Source organism: Epinephelus fuscoguttatus, linkage group LG16 (genome assembly GCF_011397635.1).
Source record: "Epinephelus fuscoguttatus linkage group LG16, E.fuscoguttatus.final_Chr_v1".
In the NCBI taxonomy this organism is placed as follows: domain Eukaryota; kingdom Metazoa; phylum Chordata; class Actinopteri; order Perciformes; family Serranidae; genus Epinephelus; species Epinephelus fuscoguttatus.
In genome coordinates, this window is record NC_064767.1 from 40,780,942 (window position 1) to 40,794,932 (window position 13,991).

General features: G+C 42.1%; 1 protein-coding gene across 1 annotated transcript in view; it reads right to left on the reverse strand.

Moving 5' to 3' along the window:
* Window positions 1–13,991, reverse strand: part of LOC125903982 (inactive pancreatic lipase-related protein 1-like) — a 65,684-nt gene that overhangs the window by 33,614 nt on the left and 18,079 nt on the right. The window contains exons 6-8 of the mRNA XM_049601225.1: window positions 10,359–10,478; window positions 9,914–10,030; window positions 2,690–2,808 (exon numbers count right to left, since the gene is read on the reverse strand). Coding sequence (XP_049457182.1) covers window positions 2,690–2,808; window positions 9,914–10,030; window positions 10,359–10,478 — 356 coding nt within the window. The remainder of the gene's footprint in view (window positions 1–2,689; window positions 2,809–9,913; window positions 10,031–10,358; window positions 10,479–13,991) is intronic.

Consider the following 13,991-nt stretch of genomic DNA (forward strand, 5'->3'; position numbering starts at 1 on the left):
TAGTAGAGTTTATTCATAGCCTAACTTGAGCTTTTTACTTCTGGCAATTGCATTTAGGCTTCAAAAATCATAAAAGTGTTCATTTGTGAAGATTATCTTGCTGAACAAAATGTTTAAGTATGATAAATGTTGTTTGCCACAAAGCCTATTTTATAAAGCTCAGCGTAAGTTCAATCAGGAAGACTTTCTTTGTGCTCATCCATTCACAATTCTCTCCATCCCACTCTCACTGCTTCCTCTATTCAGCTGACTATGGGTGTTCACTCTGCCAGTAATCCAATCAAACTTTGCCTTGATCTAACTGATGCTAACCGCTGCATCAGCCTTCAAAGAAAACATCATCACTGGAGCACGTTATTTGCTTTGTTGTGCTATCCAATTTTACATAACCCTGTTCTGTTGGAGTAGGACGGGTTGCCATCAGTAATGAGACAGGAGGTGGTAGTACAAATGCTTGCCTACAGCATCATTTATTTCACAAGGAAGGACACACAATGAATTTCCCTTGGCCACCTTCTCATCTGACCAGGCACTAAGGCTACATCTGAAGAGTCAAATATGATGATGTGCCTCTCCTCACCACTTTGCCTTGCCTTTGAAGAAACATGTCATGACGTGCAGTATGCGGGCTACATTAACTCAAACAATGTACAAGTTAAGGCTCATACATCCATTTCAAATGTCAGTGTCACTGCCCTCATACTTCCATGTGTCCTTTATTCTGACATAGATACAGCGAATAGATGGCACTAGAGAGCAGAGCCAAAAGTTTCACACAACAAATAAGGTGACAGTATTCTACCTTTAAACGGAGACAGTGCTGTAGACAGTGGTGGACTGTGCGGCCATTAACATTATACATATCCCGACATGTAGATGGAGAATTCTTTTTGCTATATTACTGATTTGTTATTTTCTGCGATTATTAAAATTTCCTTAGTGTCCTCTACAGCCATATCTGGCTTGAACTAGACTACACTGCCTCCATGATCTCCGGTGCCACCGCTCCATTTCATCTGTATCTGCAAGCTTTCAGAAAACATACACAAATACGAACAACATGAACGCAGAGTACTAACAGAAGGCTCTGTCCATCTCAGTATCTAACGCTGAACCTAAATAAGCTAAAGATACTTTATTTATGTGTATACCCTACGCTGGATGTCCACTGGATCCGTCGTGTGCGCGATTCCACCACGGTGTGGACTCGCTCTGTCCTGTGCTGGGCGTCAATGTCAACTGGAACTATAGCGGCATGCAAGCAAGTGGCTGGAATTGGTGGATCGTGAGATCATAATGTCACACGATAATCTGTGGAAACCCTGGAGGTATAAAGACATCAACAACCCCCTTCAGGCCTTGGGCCACCCACTTTGACATCATGTTGATGTAGCAAGGTGAAATACGATCCGGAGTTTTCATGGGTGTTTTATTTTGAAAATTGACTGGATACTCTCGTCATTTCTGCGTCTGACTTCCTGTTTGACTCATTTGGTCTGTGCAAATTGACGTGCCATCAAAAATAGACCTGGCGCATATTTTTAGTGGAGCGGGGTGCCAAGCCGCTTCTAGGCCGTGGCTAGGACGCGCTGCAGTGCTTCTGGTGGAGCAGCTTACATTAGCCCCTTTTCCACTGCAGGAACTTTTATCATTTACCCTGGATTTTGAAAAGCCTTGGTGCGTTTCCACCGAAATTACCTGGGGAAAAAAACTTTGCCTCAAACTTGCCCTGAAAAAAGTACCTAGTCAGGTGGTAGGACTTTTCAGATTATCCAGAATTCCTGATGGGGCGGGGCTGTGTTCTGAAGAATGCTGATTGGTGAGACACACACTTGCAGCTTTCCGCACTTCCTGGCACGGGCAGCTGCTGCAAACTTTATTTAATTTCTACAAGCTTCACTTCATTTGTGTTTTGATTAAGGATGAGTAACGAAACCCAGTACTAAATTAGCCCCGGGGCTAAATGATCAAAGACCGTAGTATTGATAAGCGCTAACGGTATCTGTTCTTTTTTGCCGGCGCTGAACTCCTCCACATCCACACACACATGCCTACACGGTAAGTGACCTTAAACCTTAGCGTGTAAGAAGCCAGTACTTTATCAATACATGTGTTCACCAAGCATGAACATGTTAACATGTAGACAGCGATATTCAATATGCTCTGTCCACAGTCTCTCATCCACCATCAGTAACGTTATGTTTTACGCAAGGACAGCATGCTAGTTCGGCTACTGGCTTTGAGGTGTGGTGGAAAAGCAAACCCCACAGATTGCAAGGAATTCTTTTACCCAGGTAAATAAATTCCTGGTAATAAAAGTTCCTGGAAATGTTGGTGGAAAAGGGGCTATTGACTTGAATGGCCACGAGCTCGGCCAGATTGCGCACGCAAAGGATACGGATCCAGTGGACATCCGGCTTTACACTGCATTTTGGAAGGAAAGGGAATATTGTACTTTTTCCTCCACCACATTTATCAAGAAGAATTAGCCTACTAATTACTTTGCAGATAAAAAGTTACCATACAACCAACAATCTGATGTATTGTTATAAGCCTAGATTGAAATAAAGTTTGTGCAAACTCAACCAGCTGCAGTATTACAAAGTGTCGTTTCACCTATAATAATTATTTAATAATACAGGATATAGCTACAGGAGCTTTAACACTTAACGTTGAACCAAAGACTTACAGCAGCAAAATTGTCCTTGTCAGAGCAGGGGAATCCTACAAAGCCTTGGGGTTTCGCCACACTCTCACTGTAGTACTCGTAGGCTCGGACATGGTTGCAGGCATCAAACTTCTTGGAACCTGGCAAAAGATGGAAACAGGTGATGACAGGGAAGAGGAGGAGAGAGGGACATGGTGTTAAAAGAACACAAGGTAAAGAGGAATAAGTGAAGAGTTGTTAATGTAGATTTGAGTCTTAAATTTCTGATGGCTAAGTATGAACTCATGACACTGAGCAGGGTCATAATGCATCGCTGAGCATGGGAAAGATTTGGGTGTTTAGAAGACTGAGAAGCTGTCAGCTGAGAAAGAGAATGACTTTAAAGCATATCTACATGAAATATATGTGAAACTTCCTGCTGTAATTTTGAAAATTGGCACAGAAAATAAGTTGACACCAGTCTCTCTCTCTCTCTCTCTCTCTCTCTCTCTCTCTCTCTCTCTCTCTCTCTCTCTCTCTCTCTCTCTCTCTCTCTCTCTCTCTCTCTCTCTCTCTCTCTCTCTCTCTCTCTCTCTCTCTCTCTCTCTCTCTCTCTCTCTCTCTCTCTCTCTCTCTCTCTCTCTCTCGACTCAGACATGGGACCAATGCTGCGACTTGAGCATTGCTACTCAGTGGCACAGTTCAAAAGAAGGATGCCGTCGTCTATATTAGAAAAATTTGCTCAGATAGGTCCAACAGGAATAACTGCGCCTGGGATTTCTTTACAGTTTTTCCATTGGGACAAATCCAATATTCCACAGGGGGCTCTGCATTGTAAGTTGCACAACTGAGAAAATCTTATGTATGAGTCACTGTGTTATGTATAGGGAGCGTGCCCGTGATGAAGCCTGTAGACTTGAGAACACTGGCAGTGTAGTGTAGAGCATAAAAAAATAGTCACATAAATCGTTCATGAAGGTCCTAATGTTCAGTTTCTGTTAAAACTGTTTAAGAGACGTGTTGATATAACAAACTGTGGAGGATGTAGTTTATGGAGCTGTATTGTAATTGTAATTTGAATTGAAGGCAGTTGTGTTATATTTTCTCTCTACATCAGTGAGGGGGTGCTGAATAACAGAAACACGTCACTATATAGTGTGTACACACACACAAACCAACGACGACAACAACAACAACAACAACAACAACAACAACTTAATTTTCTCAATTCAAATTGAGCAACTCATTTTCATTTCAAAGTCTTGAAATACTGCAGCTTGGTCATTGGTTTGTGCATTACACAACAAAAAACAGGTATCTTTTCAAGGTCATCAGGTGTCAGTGAATAAAGCCACCAAATGACACCAGTTTGAAATGCCCCCAGACAACAACATAATTTAAGGACCTGGAAAGTCCCTACAGGTCAGATGGGAAGGATGGTGGATGGCTCTAACAACACTGGACTTTCACCCGGCGAGCCTGAGGTTTGCTTCCTGTATCAATGTAGAGCAAACCTTTTTTTTAAAAAAAAAACAAAAACAAAAAAAACAATCACGTACCTAACCATGTGCATTTGTTGCACAATGAAATAAACTTAAAGACATGAAAAAGGGAAATTTCGGTTTATTTCAACCTGTCTCCTATCATCCTAAATTTGTTTCAAGTGACTAGTGACATAAAAATAATAGTTAGCATGTTAGCTGTTAGCCTAGATACAGCCAGGGCACACAGTAGCGTCAGACCTGTTAAAAGTAAGTGAACGGGCATACTTTAAGTGCAAAGTTAGTCCACTAAACAAGCTTTTTTCCACAGAGACCGCCTCATACACTGACGAAGAGCTTCATGAAATTGAAGAACGGAGGAGAGAGAGAGAGAGGCGCAACAGGTAGAGGACGAGAGAGGAGGAATGGCTGCTGCAAGGCTGCGTAGCTCTGGAGATTGGTGGTGTACCTGTGGATGCTGTGCCCCAGTGCCCACAGAAGAGGAATGCCTCTGTTGCAAGGAATGGGACCAGTTGCAGCCTTATTTTCAAGGTCTGGATGTGACCGAGGACGAGACACCTCCACCTGGAGTAGTATCCAGGTGGGCTTTATCTAGAGCTCGCCATATTTCGGCCGCGCTTTGGAAAGCAGAGCTAAATGGTAAACAAACATGGCACCACACCGGTAAGGTAAGACATCACGTTTACATGTCGTTTTCTATATGTTCTGACATTTATTCTAACGATAAATCTGAAAACTTGGGGCTGTCCCAGCACAGCACAAACAGGAACATGGGAGAACCTTAGTGTCACAGGAACCGGAACTTGGGAGTGCTGTAGCTCAGCATGGACAGGAACTTGAGAGTGCTGCAGCTCAGCATGCACAGGGACTCGAGAGTGCTGTAGCTTGTCATGACCAGGAACTTGATAGTGTTGCAGTTCTGTATGAACAGGGACTTGAGAGTGCTGCAGTTGGGCAGGAACAGGGACTTGAGACTGCTGCACTGACACAGCAACAGGAACTTGAGAGTGCTGCAGCTCAGCACGAACAGGGACTTGAGAGCACTGCAGCTCTGCATGAACAGGGACTTGAGAGTGCTGCAGTGACACAGGAACAGGAACTTAAGAACATTGCACTGACACAGGAACAGGGACTTGAGTGCTGCAGCTCTGCATGAACAGGGACTTGAGAGTGCTGTAGTTACACAGGAACAGGAACTTGAGAGTGCTGCAGCTCAGAACAGATGGGAACTTGGGAGCGCTGCAGCTCAGCACAAACAGGGACTTGAGAGCACTGCAACCCAGCACAGGCAGGAACTTGAGAGCACTGCAGCCCGGCACAGAGAGGGTCTTGAAAGTGCTGTAGCTCAGAAGGGGTGGTTGTCTAGTGGGCTGCCAACTGGACTCTGGGTGCAGGAGTCGGCCGGACCGCCAACTGGACTCTCGGAACAGGAGTGACGTCTGCCGGGACCACCGACGCTAGATCAGGAATGTTGCTGCCGGGACCCCCGACGCCGGAACAGTAATGACGTCAGCCAAGACAAGAGATTGAGGGACTTGCAGGATGCTGGGTAACTGGGACTAAGGTTTGGCCTGGTTGCTGGCAGGACGGCCTCGGGATCTTCCCACATCTGGTAGTCTGGTTGAGGCTCCGTGGACCTCCCAAGGCCAGACGGGTTCCAAAGAACGTTGCTAACAACCCCCAGCCTAACTGACTCATGTGCAGGCTGAGAATCAGGGGTGCTCACAAAGTCCTTAATCCAACTGGGTAGCAAATTCTTAAGCCCAGGCCTCCTGCTGATGATAAGGCTGCCTCTCTGTCAGAGACCTCATGTAGGTCTGGGGCTGGGTCCATGAATGATTGGATCCCTCTGTGGTGGCTCCACGATGAGGGAGAGTGTGCTGGGTACATTTCTGGCCAGATTGTACTGTCATGGGGTGAGATTGTACCCAAATGCAGCACTCAGAGGCAGGCAGACAGTTGGTAATGCCTTTTATTGCTAGGAACTGAACAAGGGATGCAGGACTGGTGTTGCACCATGCAGCCACAGAGCCGAGCAGACGGGAACCAGGAAGGGGGCAAGCAGGAATCAGAGTCACAGACAGAAGGCTGAGGTAATTACCAGGGCAGAGATGACGGAAGCAGGTCAGGAACAAGTGGGGTCAGAACCGGGGAATCAAGCCAAAAGTGAATGTTGGAATGGTCTCGCATGAAGTCAAAGAACAATCTGGCAGTGAGCGTGTGGAAAGCAGGAGTCTTTACACTGAGCCAGTCAGTGATTGAAAGCAGGTGAGTGGAGTTGGGCTGATGAGGTGGCAGTCTGAGTTGAGCAGGTGAGCAGAGTTGCCTTGATGAGATGGGTGTGGCTGGCAGTCAGAGGGGAGGTGAGTGGAAATTTACCAGGAGCAGGTGAGGGAGAGAAGCAGACTGTGACACTAACTGTACATTTCCTGTGAAAACGGAAGTGTATTTTGTCGTATTTGTATTGTATTTTGTATGTCAACAACCAACAACAACCAATTCAGTCTCACTCAAAGTCGTTGAAACCTGGCGCTTGGTCAGTGACTTCAGATACAGAGAAAAAAAGCTGTCCCTGATATGTGGCAGGTTGCCATGACAACAACAAATGTCAAGGCGGCAGAAGTGCAAGGAGGGTGGGGGGGAGGGGTGGTGCATGGGTCCAACAAACACTGACTTTGACCCGGGAAGCTGATTTTTACTTCCCGTAAGACCGTAAATCCAAGCCCTGTTCTTTTTTTCCTAAACCCAATCACGTGCTTTTGTTGCTTAAACCTAAGCACGTGCATGTGTGTGTCTAAATGTGTTTGCTGTTGAAGGAAATAAACTTCAATTCGCAGTGTAGTACATATATTTTGAAAGAGACTGTATTCAAACTGTACATTTCCTGCAAACTGTACATGAAAACGGAAGTGTATTTTGAAAACAGACAATGCATGTAACCTGCTGAAGTTGACACGGCGTCCCAGAACGTCATCAACCACGCACCCAGGGTACCTTGCACGTAATATCTCGATGTGGTAAGGAAAGGTCGGAGTGACAACATGCTGCAACAACAGATGCACCCAGGATAACTAGTGCATAATATGTAGACTTAAAAGTCTGCTGATCAAATGACGATATGTGATGAGTTGGGAGTAAGAATGTGTTGAATTGAGGAACCAGTTCTTTGTTTAACTATTGTTTGTATGAGGAATAGTTCATTCAGTATATGGCATATGAGGCTGCATTCGGTGACCTGGCCCTTATTCAATATTGACCTTCATTGTGCTAAGTACAAGCAGAGGGGTCTTTGGAGAGTTTTGACTTTAGACAATCCATGCTTGGAAGTCAGCTAATCGATACGTTCATTTAAGTATTTATTTCAACTAAAAAATATTTATCTCAGTGGATTCTTCAAAAAGCAGTTAAAGTTAGAACAGTCTTTTAGTTTAGGTCTAGACCACATGGACATGATAAATAGTAAAAATATAGCTGCAAGCGGCAATTCGAGGGTTCAAGCCTGTATGGACATTTAAAACTTGAAAGCTGGGTAAGATCAAGACCTTTGACAGTTTATAACACCTGTGTTAAAGATAAACAACAGGTTTTAGGACAAACAGACAGATGCTCTTTCATTCCTGACCATTCTCTACCAGGCTACGCTCTTCTTTGGAAACTCTGTTGCTTCCTATTAGTCAACTGCAAACACATTTTGCGGACATGTTTTAATGGCTTTAATAAAAGGTCCACCAGGTTTGGTGATGTTTGAAAAAACCATTATTGATTATGGTCAAATTTTGTGAAAGGCCATTGCACTTGTTTGGAACTTGTGGTGCCCCCTATTCACCAGTTTCAAATAATAATAATTTAATACACCTAACTATTATTCAACGTACCCTGCAAGTTCTGTAATGATTGTACAATCAATTTCTAGTTCATTATCTGCTTTGTGTAATTGCATGCCCATTTCTTGTATTTGTGGTGCCCCCCAGTGGTCAACATAAATTAAACTTTCAGGATATGGTCCTGACACCTGTTAAGACATTGCTTGCAAGGTTTGTGATGATTGGCCCAAACATTGTGCAGTCATTTGCTGAGCCACGCCCCCTTTAAAGTTCATTGGCCAATATCTTTAAAATACAATAAGATACCAAGAACAGTTATAGCGTGGTGATAAAATTCTGAAAAATATGGCACATCATTCTGCTGATTTCAAGTATATTGTCAAATATTTTGGTGACATTTGGTTAAAAATTAGATGACATAGAAAATGTGCATACAGTACAAATTACAACAAGATAATGAATATCACTGTGAGCTAACCAATAAACCGATCTAAACACGATTTGAAACATATGACATCTAGTATCCAAAGAAAGTCTCTGAGAGATATTAATTAATTTAACATATTCTTAAAAATATAGAGTGACGGACTTCTGTATTGAGTATATGTTGCAATGTGGCAAAGTTTTGTCACAATTCAGTGGATGTGCTGAAAAAAACATTCAGCTCTGTTATTATGATTTTTTGAAGTATGGAATGTGAAAAGTCTTGAAATTTAGATTTAATGTAATAAGCCATGCCCCCTTTAAGCAGTCATTTTCAAATTTTGTGCATTGACTGAGACATGACCTTAAATGATGCAAACCAAGTTTTGTACAAATATCTCTGGCTGATTATGAGTATCAACTTTTTGCATGGGTAGCGCCCCCTATAGGTTGATTTAAATCAAACTTTCAGGGTGTGATTCAATTACTTATGTTGACATTTTTTACAAGTTTTGTGACAATTGGCTCAACAGTTAAAAAGTAAAATCCATTTGTGTGCTGAGCCATGCCCCCTCTAAAGTTCATTGGTCAGTGTCATCAAAACGCAATGACGTATCAAAAAATCTTTGACAATTTAAATCCCATGATAATCCACAGAACGTTTGTTACAAATTGTCTTATGCCTTAGGAGGAGATGTCAAAAAGGTGTTTTTCAAAAAATTCAATATGGCGGACAATCTAGTGGGCGGACCTTGAGGGTTCTTCAGGCTTTCGTAGAACCTCTTCACCTGACCATTTGTGTCGGGTTTCAAGTCAATATGACATACGGTGCGAGGGTAACAGCCTTTCAAAACCAAATTTTCCTTGACCTTAATTATAGAGCCCCCTATTGGCATTATTCGTACCATCTCACAGGAATTTGTGAAAACATTTCAGAATAATAATGATAATAATGAAAACAATTATATAATAATAATAAATAAATCAGGAGAAACCAAAAGGATTTCAGCCCTTCAGGCTTAAACCACTAATAACTGTCGGAATTCTGGCAATAGCCTATGCAAGTTTTATTGAACCAGCACTAACTAGGTGTGAGGGAAAAATCGATAAGGCATAGCATCACAATGTTTTGCATGGCAATGTTGTATCAATACACATTCACTAAGTGTCGATTGTTTTATCATATGAGTTATTACTACTGTAAAGCCCTCTAGCCCTCTAGTATAATAAAATCAATTGCATTATGCATTATTATTAATTGCATTTATCGCAGTATACATTATCCCAATACTCAGCATATCGCAAAATGTTTAAAATCACAATAATTTTGTATTGTGACTTATGTATAGTGAAAATATTGTATCGTTGGGCCTCTCGTGATTCCCACCACTGATAACAACTAGACACAACAATGAAATGGGTGGCAGAAAAAAATGTGACTATACTAAAATCATTATAATGATCAGTGTGTTTCCATTTGGTCTGATCAAATTTGTCAGTGTGTCAATTTATCGCACCCTCCCAGAAAGCATCCAGGTCAGAGGGGCGGCCTTTGTTGGCGGAGCAGCCGGGCATCAGTTCTCCTCCATTCGGATAGAAGTCACTATGGCCCACAGGTTGTGACATCCCCAGACCTGAGAGGATGATAAAGAGTTTTTTTTAGATTTCACTAAAAATTGCTAAAGATGATAAAGCCTTGGTTCTTTTATTTTCAGCTCCATTATACAAGTTTAAAAAATAGCATTCAGATGGTAAATTGAAATTTATGAATAATTTTTGTTTTGAAAAGCCCTGAATATTGTTTTTGTTGTTTTTAATTTTTTCTATAATTACTGTCATATTCTAAAACTACCGCAACCACACCAGACTAGACTTTTAGAAAGTAGAAGCAGAAGAGGTGAAGACATTGAGCAAATTCTGCCCACTTTGACCTCATTCATTGTGATCAACAGAGATATGTACCAAGTTTGGAGTTGAAAGGAAGAGCATCTGTGTGAATGACGTCCACAAAGGCGGCGTCGCTGGTGTCCAGGTGTACAGAGGTATCAGTGTCCTGGAAGTAAGGTTCAATTGGGTCTAGTCCTGAGCAGAGAAAGAAAGGTATTGCATCAAAGACAGATTAATGGTTGGGCCTGTATTCTTTCTGATCCTATTATCAAACAACATGAGAATTTAACAACATGCACAGGGACAGATGGGATTGTTGAAACTCTGCTGTCTAAGCAACCTATATCACAAAATGGACTACAACAAAGTACACCCTTTGGACAAAATTAAGATGCTGTAGATTGCCCTGGTTACCAAAATGAGATTGTGGTATGAGACAGGAATGCCTTTTTGCCCCTTAAAGGTCTAGTGTGTCAGACTTACAGTAGGGGGATTTAGCGGCATAAAGCGGTGAGGATTGCACATTGTTACTAGCTGAAACTTCTCCCAATTAGAATTCCTTCAGTGTTCATTGGTCAGGAGCTTTATTAGGAGCTGAATTACCCACAGAGATCTCCTCCTCTCCAAAACAAATGGTCTGGTGATTAAACTGGTGAAAACACTGAATAGAGCAGTTACACTCTGCGTTTTTCTGAGGCTGCTTGTCACAGACAGGCTTCTACCGTCTGTCCTGCATCTCTCTCTGTCTCTGTCTCTGTCTCTCTCTCTGTCTCTCTCTCTCTGTCTCATTGTGTCATACGGATTACTGTTAATTTATTATGTTGATCTGTTCTGTACGACATCTATTGCACGTCTGTCCGTCCTGGAAGAGGGATCCCTCCTCAGTTGCTCTTCCAAAGCCTTCTAAACACAAGCTAATATAATAAACTGATGCAATTTACATGTACATGTTGCTTTCAGCTCATTCATTATGTGTCCCTGGAGGTATTATAAACATTTGAAGTAATTACAATTGTTGGTTGTGTAGTATGAAATTATTAATTGTTTTTTAAACATGTCACTCTCTTGGGATTACTTAACACAATCATTTTTTCATATACAGAAAAAAACTCTCTTATGTGTCAACACTGATCTGCCAGAGAATGAAGAAAGGCAGATAAGTGACACGGAAGTAAAAGTAAATACATCAAAATAAAAGCCAAGAGAATTTTATGTGGATGTATAAAGACAATCGAATGGCCATTAAAATGCAACATTATGCAAACAAAGGATCTATACAACATTAGAAGATATTTATGCTAAATAAATACACCTATTCTGTCATGTCATCTAAGACCTAAAACCTAGAGATTAGTTGCATAAATGACAGCATTTTTCAGTAGTCTACAGTACCTAGCACCGTCAGATTAACTACACTACTAACACTAACATGTAAGAGTGCTTCGATGATGTGACAGAATAAGCTAATATACACTTACATCATCCAGTACTTGTTGCCATTGCAACAGTAAATATTTAAGTAGTGGGGTTAATTTATGATATTTTATTATTTATTTATTCATTATTTACTGAGACACAAAACTGTGTGAGTGTGTGTGTGTGAGACAAAGGCCACCTGGCCTTTAAAAGAAAAGATATGAAAGCCAAATTACAGTGAATGTGTGTTATCTATGTTTTATAATGGCACCAGGTTAGTAAAGGAGATGTTCAGTTGAATGCAAAAACCCGGCTCTGTGTGAAACATTAGCTAACGTATAGCCATCTACCCAATAACCTGATTCCAAAGAGATCACATCAATTAAAGTCACTGAAATCAATATAACATACATTAATAAAGGTTAAATGCTTTGCCTGTACTGTTACTGTACTAAGGTTAATTAGATCCAGTTGTTACCATTCCATGAATGGAGGGGCAAAGAGATGCTGTAGTGTGTTACTTTTGGCAGCCTGTGGTTGTCTGTTGTGGATGAGCCTGGCTTTTTAGAAATTTGGTTCCAGTCTAGTCTTCCCTGTGCTGTAATCCAATGGTGCAGGTAAGAGGAGACTGTTCACTCTTTCTCATTACAGTTAGCAGTTCGGTCCTAACTCAGCTTTGTTGCTCTTTGGTGCTTGTGAAGTTAGCTTGCAGACTTAGGGCCCTATTATATGGTCTAAAGCGGACAGCGGAGGGCACATAATCCATGTCACAAGTGTCATTGCTATTTAGATGCAGATGCAGTTGTCATTTTCACGCCCTGCGCCCTCTTCGTCTAACTAGCAAATGAACTTGCGCTTCTCTGGGTGTGTTGGTCTCAAAATGAGGAGTGGTCAGGCGCAGTCATGGTGCGTTGCTAGTTAGATGACGTAAAAAGCAAATGCGCCAGTGACCATCAAAAACCTGGTCTAAAGTCAACGGCGCAGTATTTCGCTGTTAAACAAGTTAGTAATATGTGTCTCTAGGCAAGTGCACAATGCGCGTGCACTCTGCTCAGACACACACAGAGCAGCCACACATATGCAAAAGATAACAAATAAAAATATGATTACAATGTGGAAGGTTATTATTGTGCACATTAAAATATTTATCAGAAACACGTCTTAATGGTCAGTCATTAATCAGAATGATCTAATCGCAGTAATAATGATCATCATAATACGGGAGGTCCAAGCTCGCAGTGTCAGAATATACAGAACTGCGAGCAGACCTCCACGGGCTGATGATGCATAGCCTGTAAAATGAACGTGTCTCAGGATGCTGGAGAGAGAGCTGGGCTCTCTAACCTCCCAGGTTAAAATAAAATAAATTGAATAATTTACAATTTGTTGACAGCGTTTCTCTCGTGCGCGCGGGCTCTCTCTTTCTCTCTTGCAGTCTCACTCTGTTTCTTTTCTTTTGGCTTTTCTGAGATGGCAGATGCTGAATACATACTCCCTATCTGATGCTGTGGCTGTTTGTGGCTGGCTGAGAGGGATGTGAACTTATTAGTTTTCAGCTGTGTTAATCAAATCAGGTTGGGTTTCCATTACGCGTGCCAAACGTGCCAAACGGTGCCAATCCCCTTTGATCTGACATCAGATGTGACGGGACAGTCAATATAGAGATACATTTATCGTCTCCTCAGCTGTAAAATGCTCACTCTTTCCAGTTGGTAGGTCCACCATCTAACTAGCTCTCCACTGTGCGCTCCGATTGCGCCTCTTTTAAAGGGAATGAGAGGTGACACTCTGATTGGCTTATTGAATGATACGCCCAAAACACACCCATGACTAATTCACAGAGTAAGTCCAACCCTTTTAGACTCTCTGCCATGGCGCACAGTCTGAAAACGCGCTGTCTAACTAGCAAGTGACTGGGACACGCCCATGCACTGCACGCCTGGAGCTTTGCGTTTTAGACCATCTAAATAGGGCCCCTTGTGTCTGCTGCAGGTGCTTACTTGCCTAGGACCTTCTACCATTTAGAAGGGTTCTGTGTTTACTTGAAGCAGGCAACATTCAGAGAGCCATTCGGCAGACAGGGATTCTTTTCTGCTGTGAGCATGCAGAAATGTGAGAAAAAGCGGATGAGGAGCAGGCAGATCCTTCAGCACCAACAACTCTCCCCAGGACAAAGAGAGCAAACCCAATGGGAGCTGTGTTTTTGTTAAGGAAGGTTTTCACACATAGGTGTGAAAAATAGGGGATTGTGGGAATCTGAGTTCCTTCATGCTGTCTTTTGTCTTAAGAACA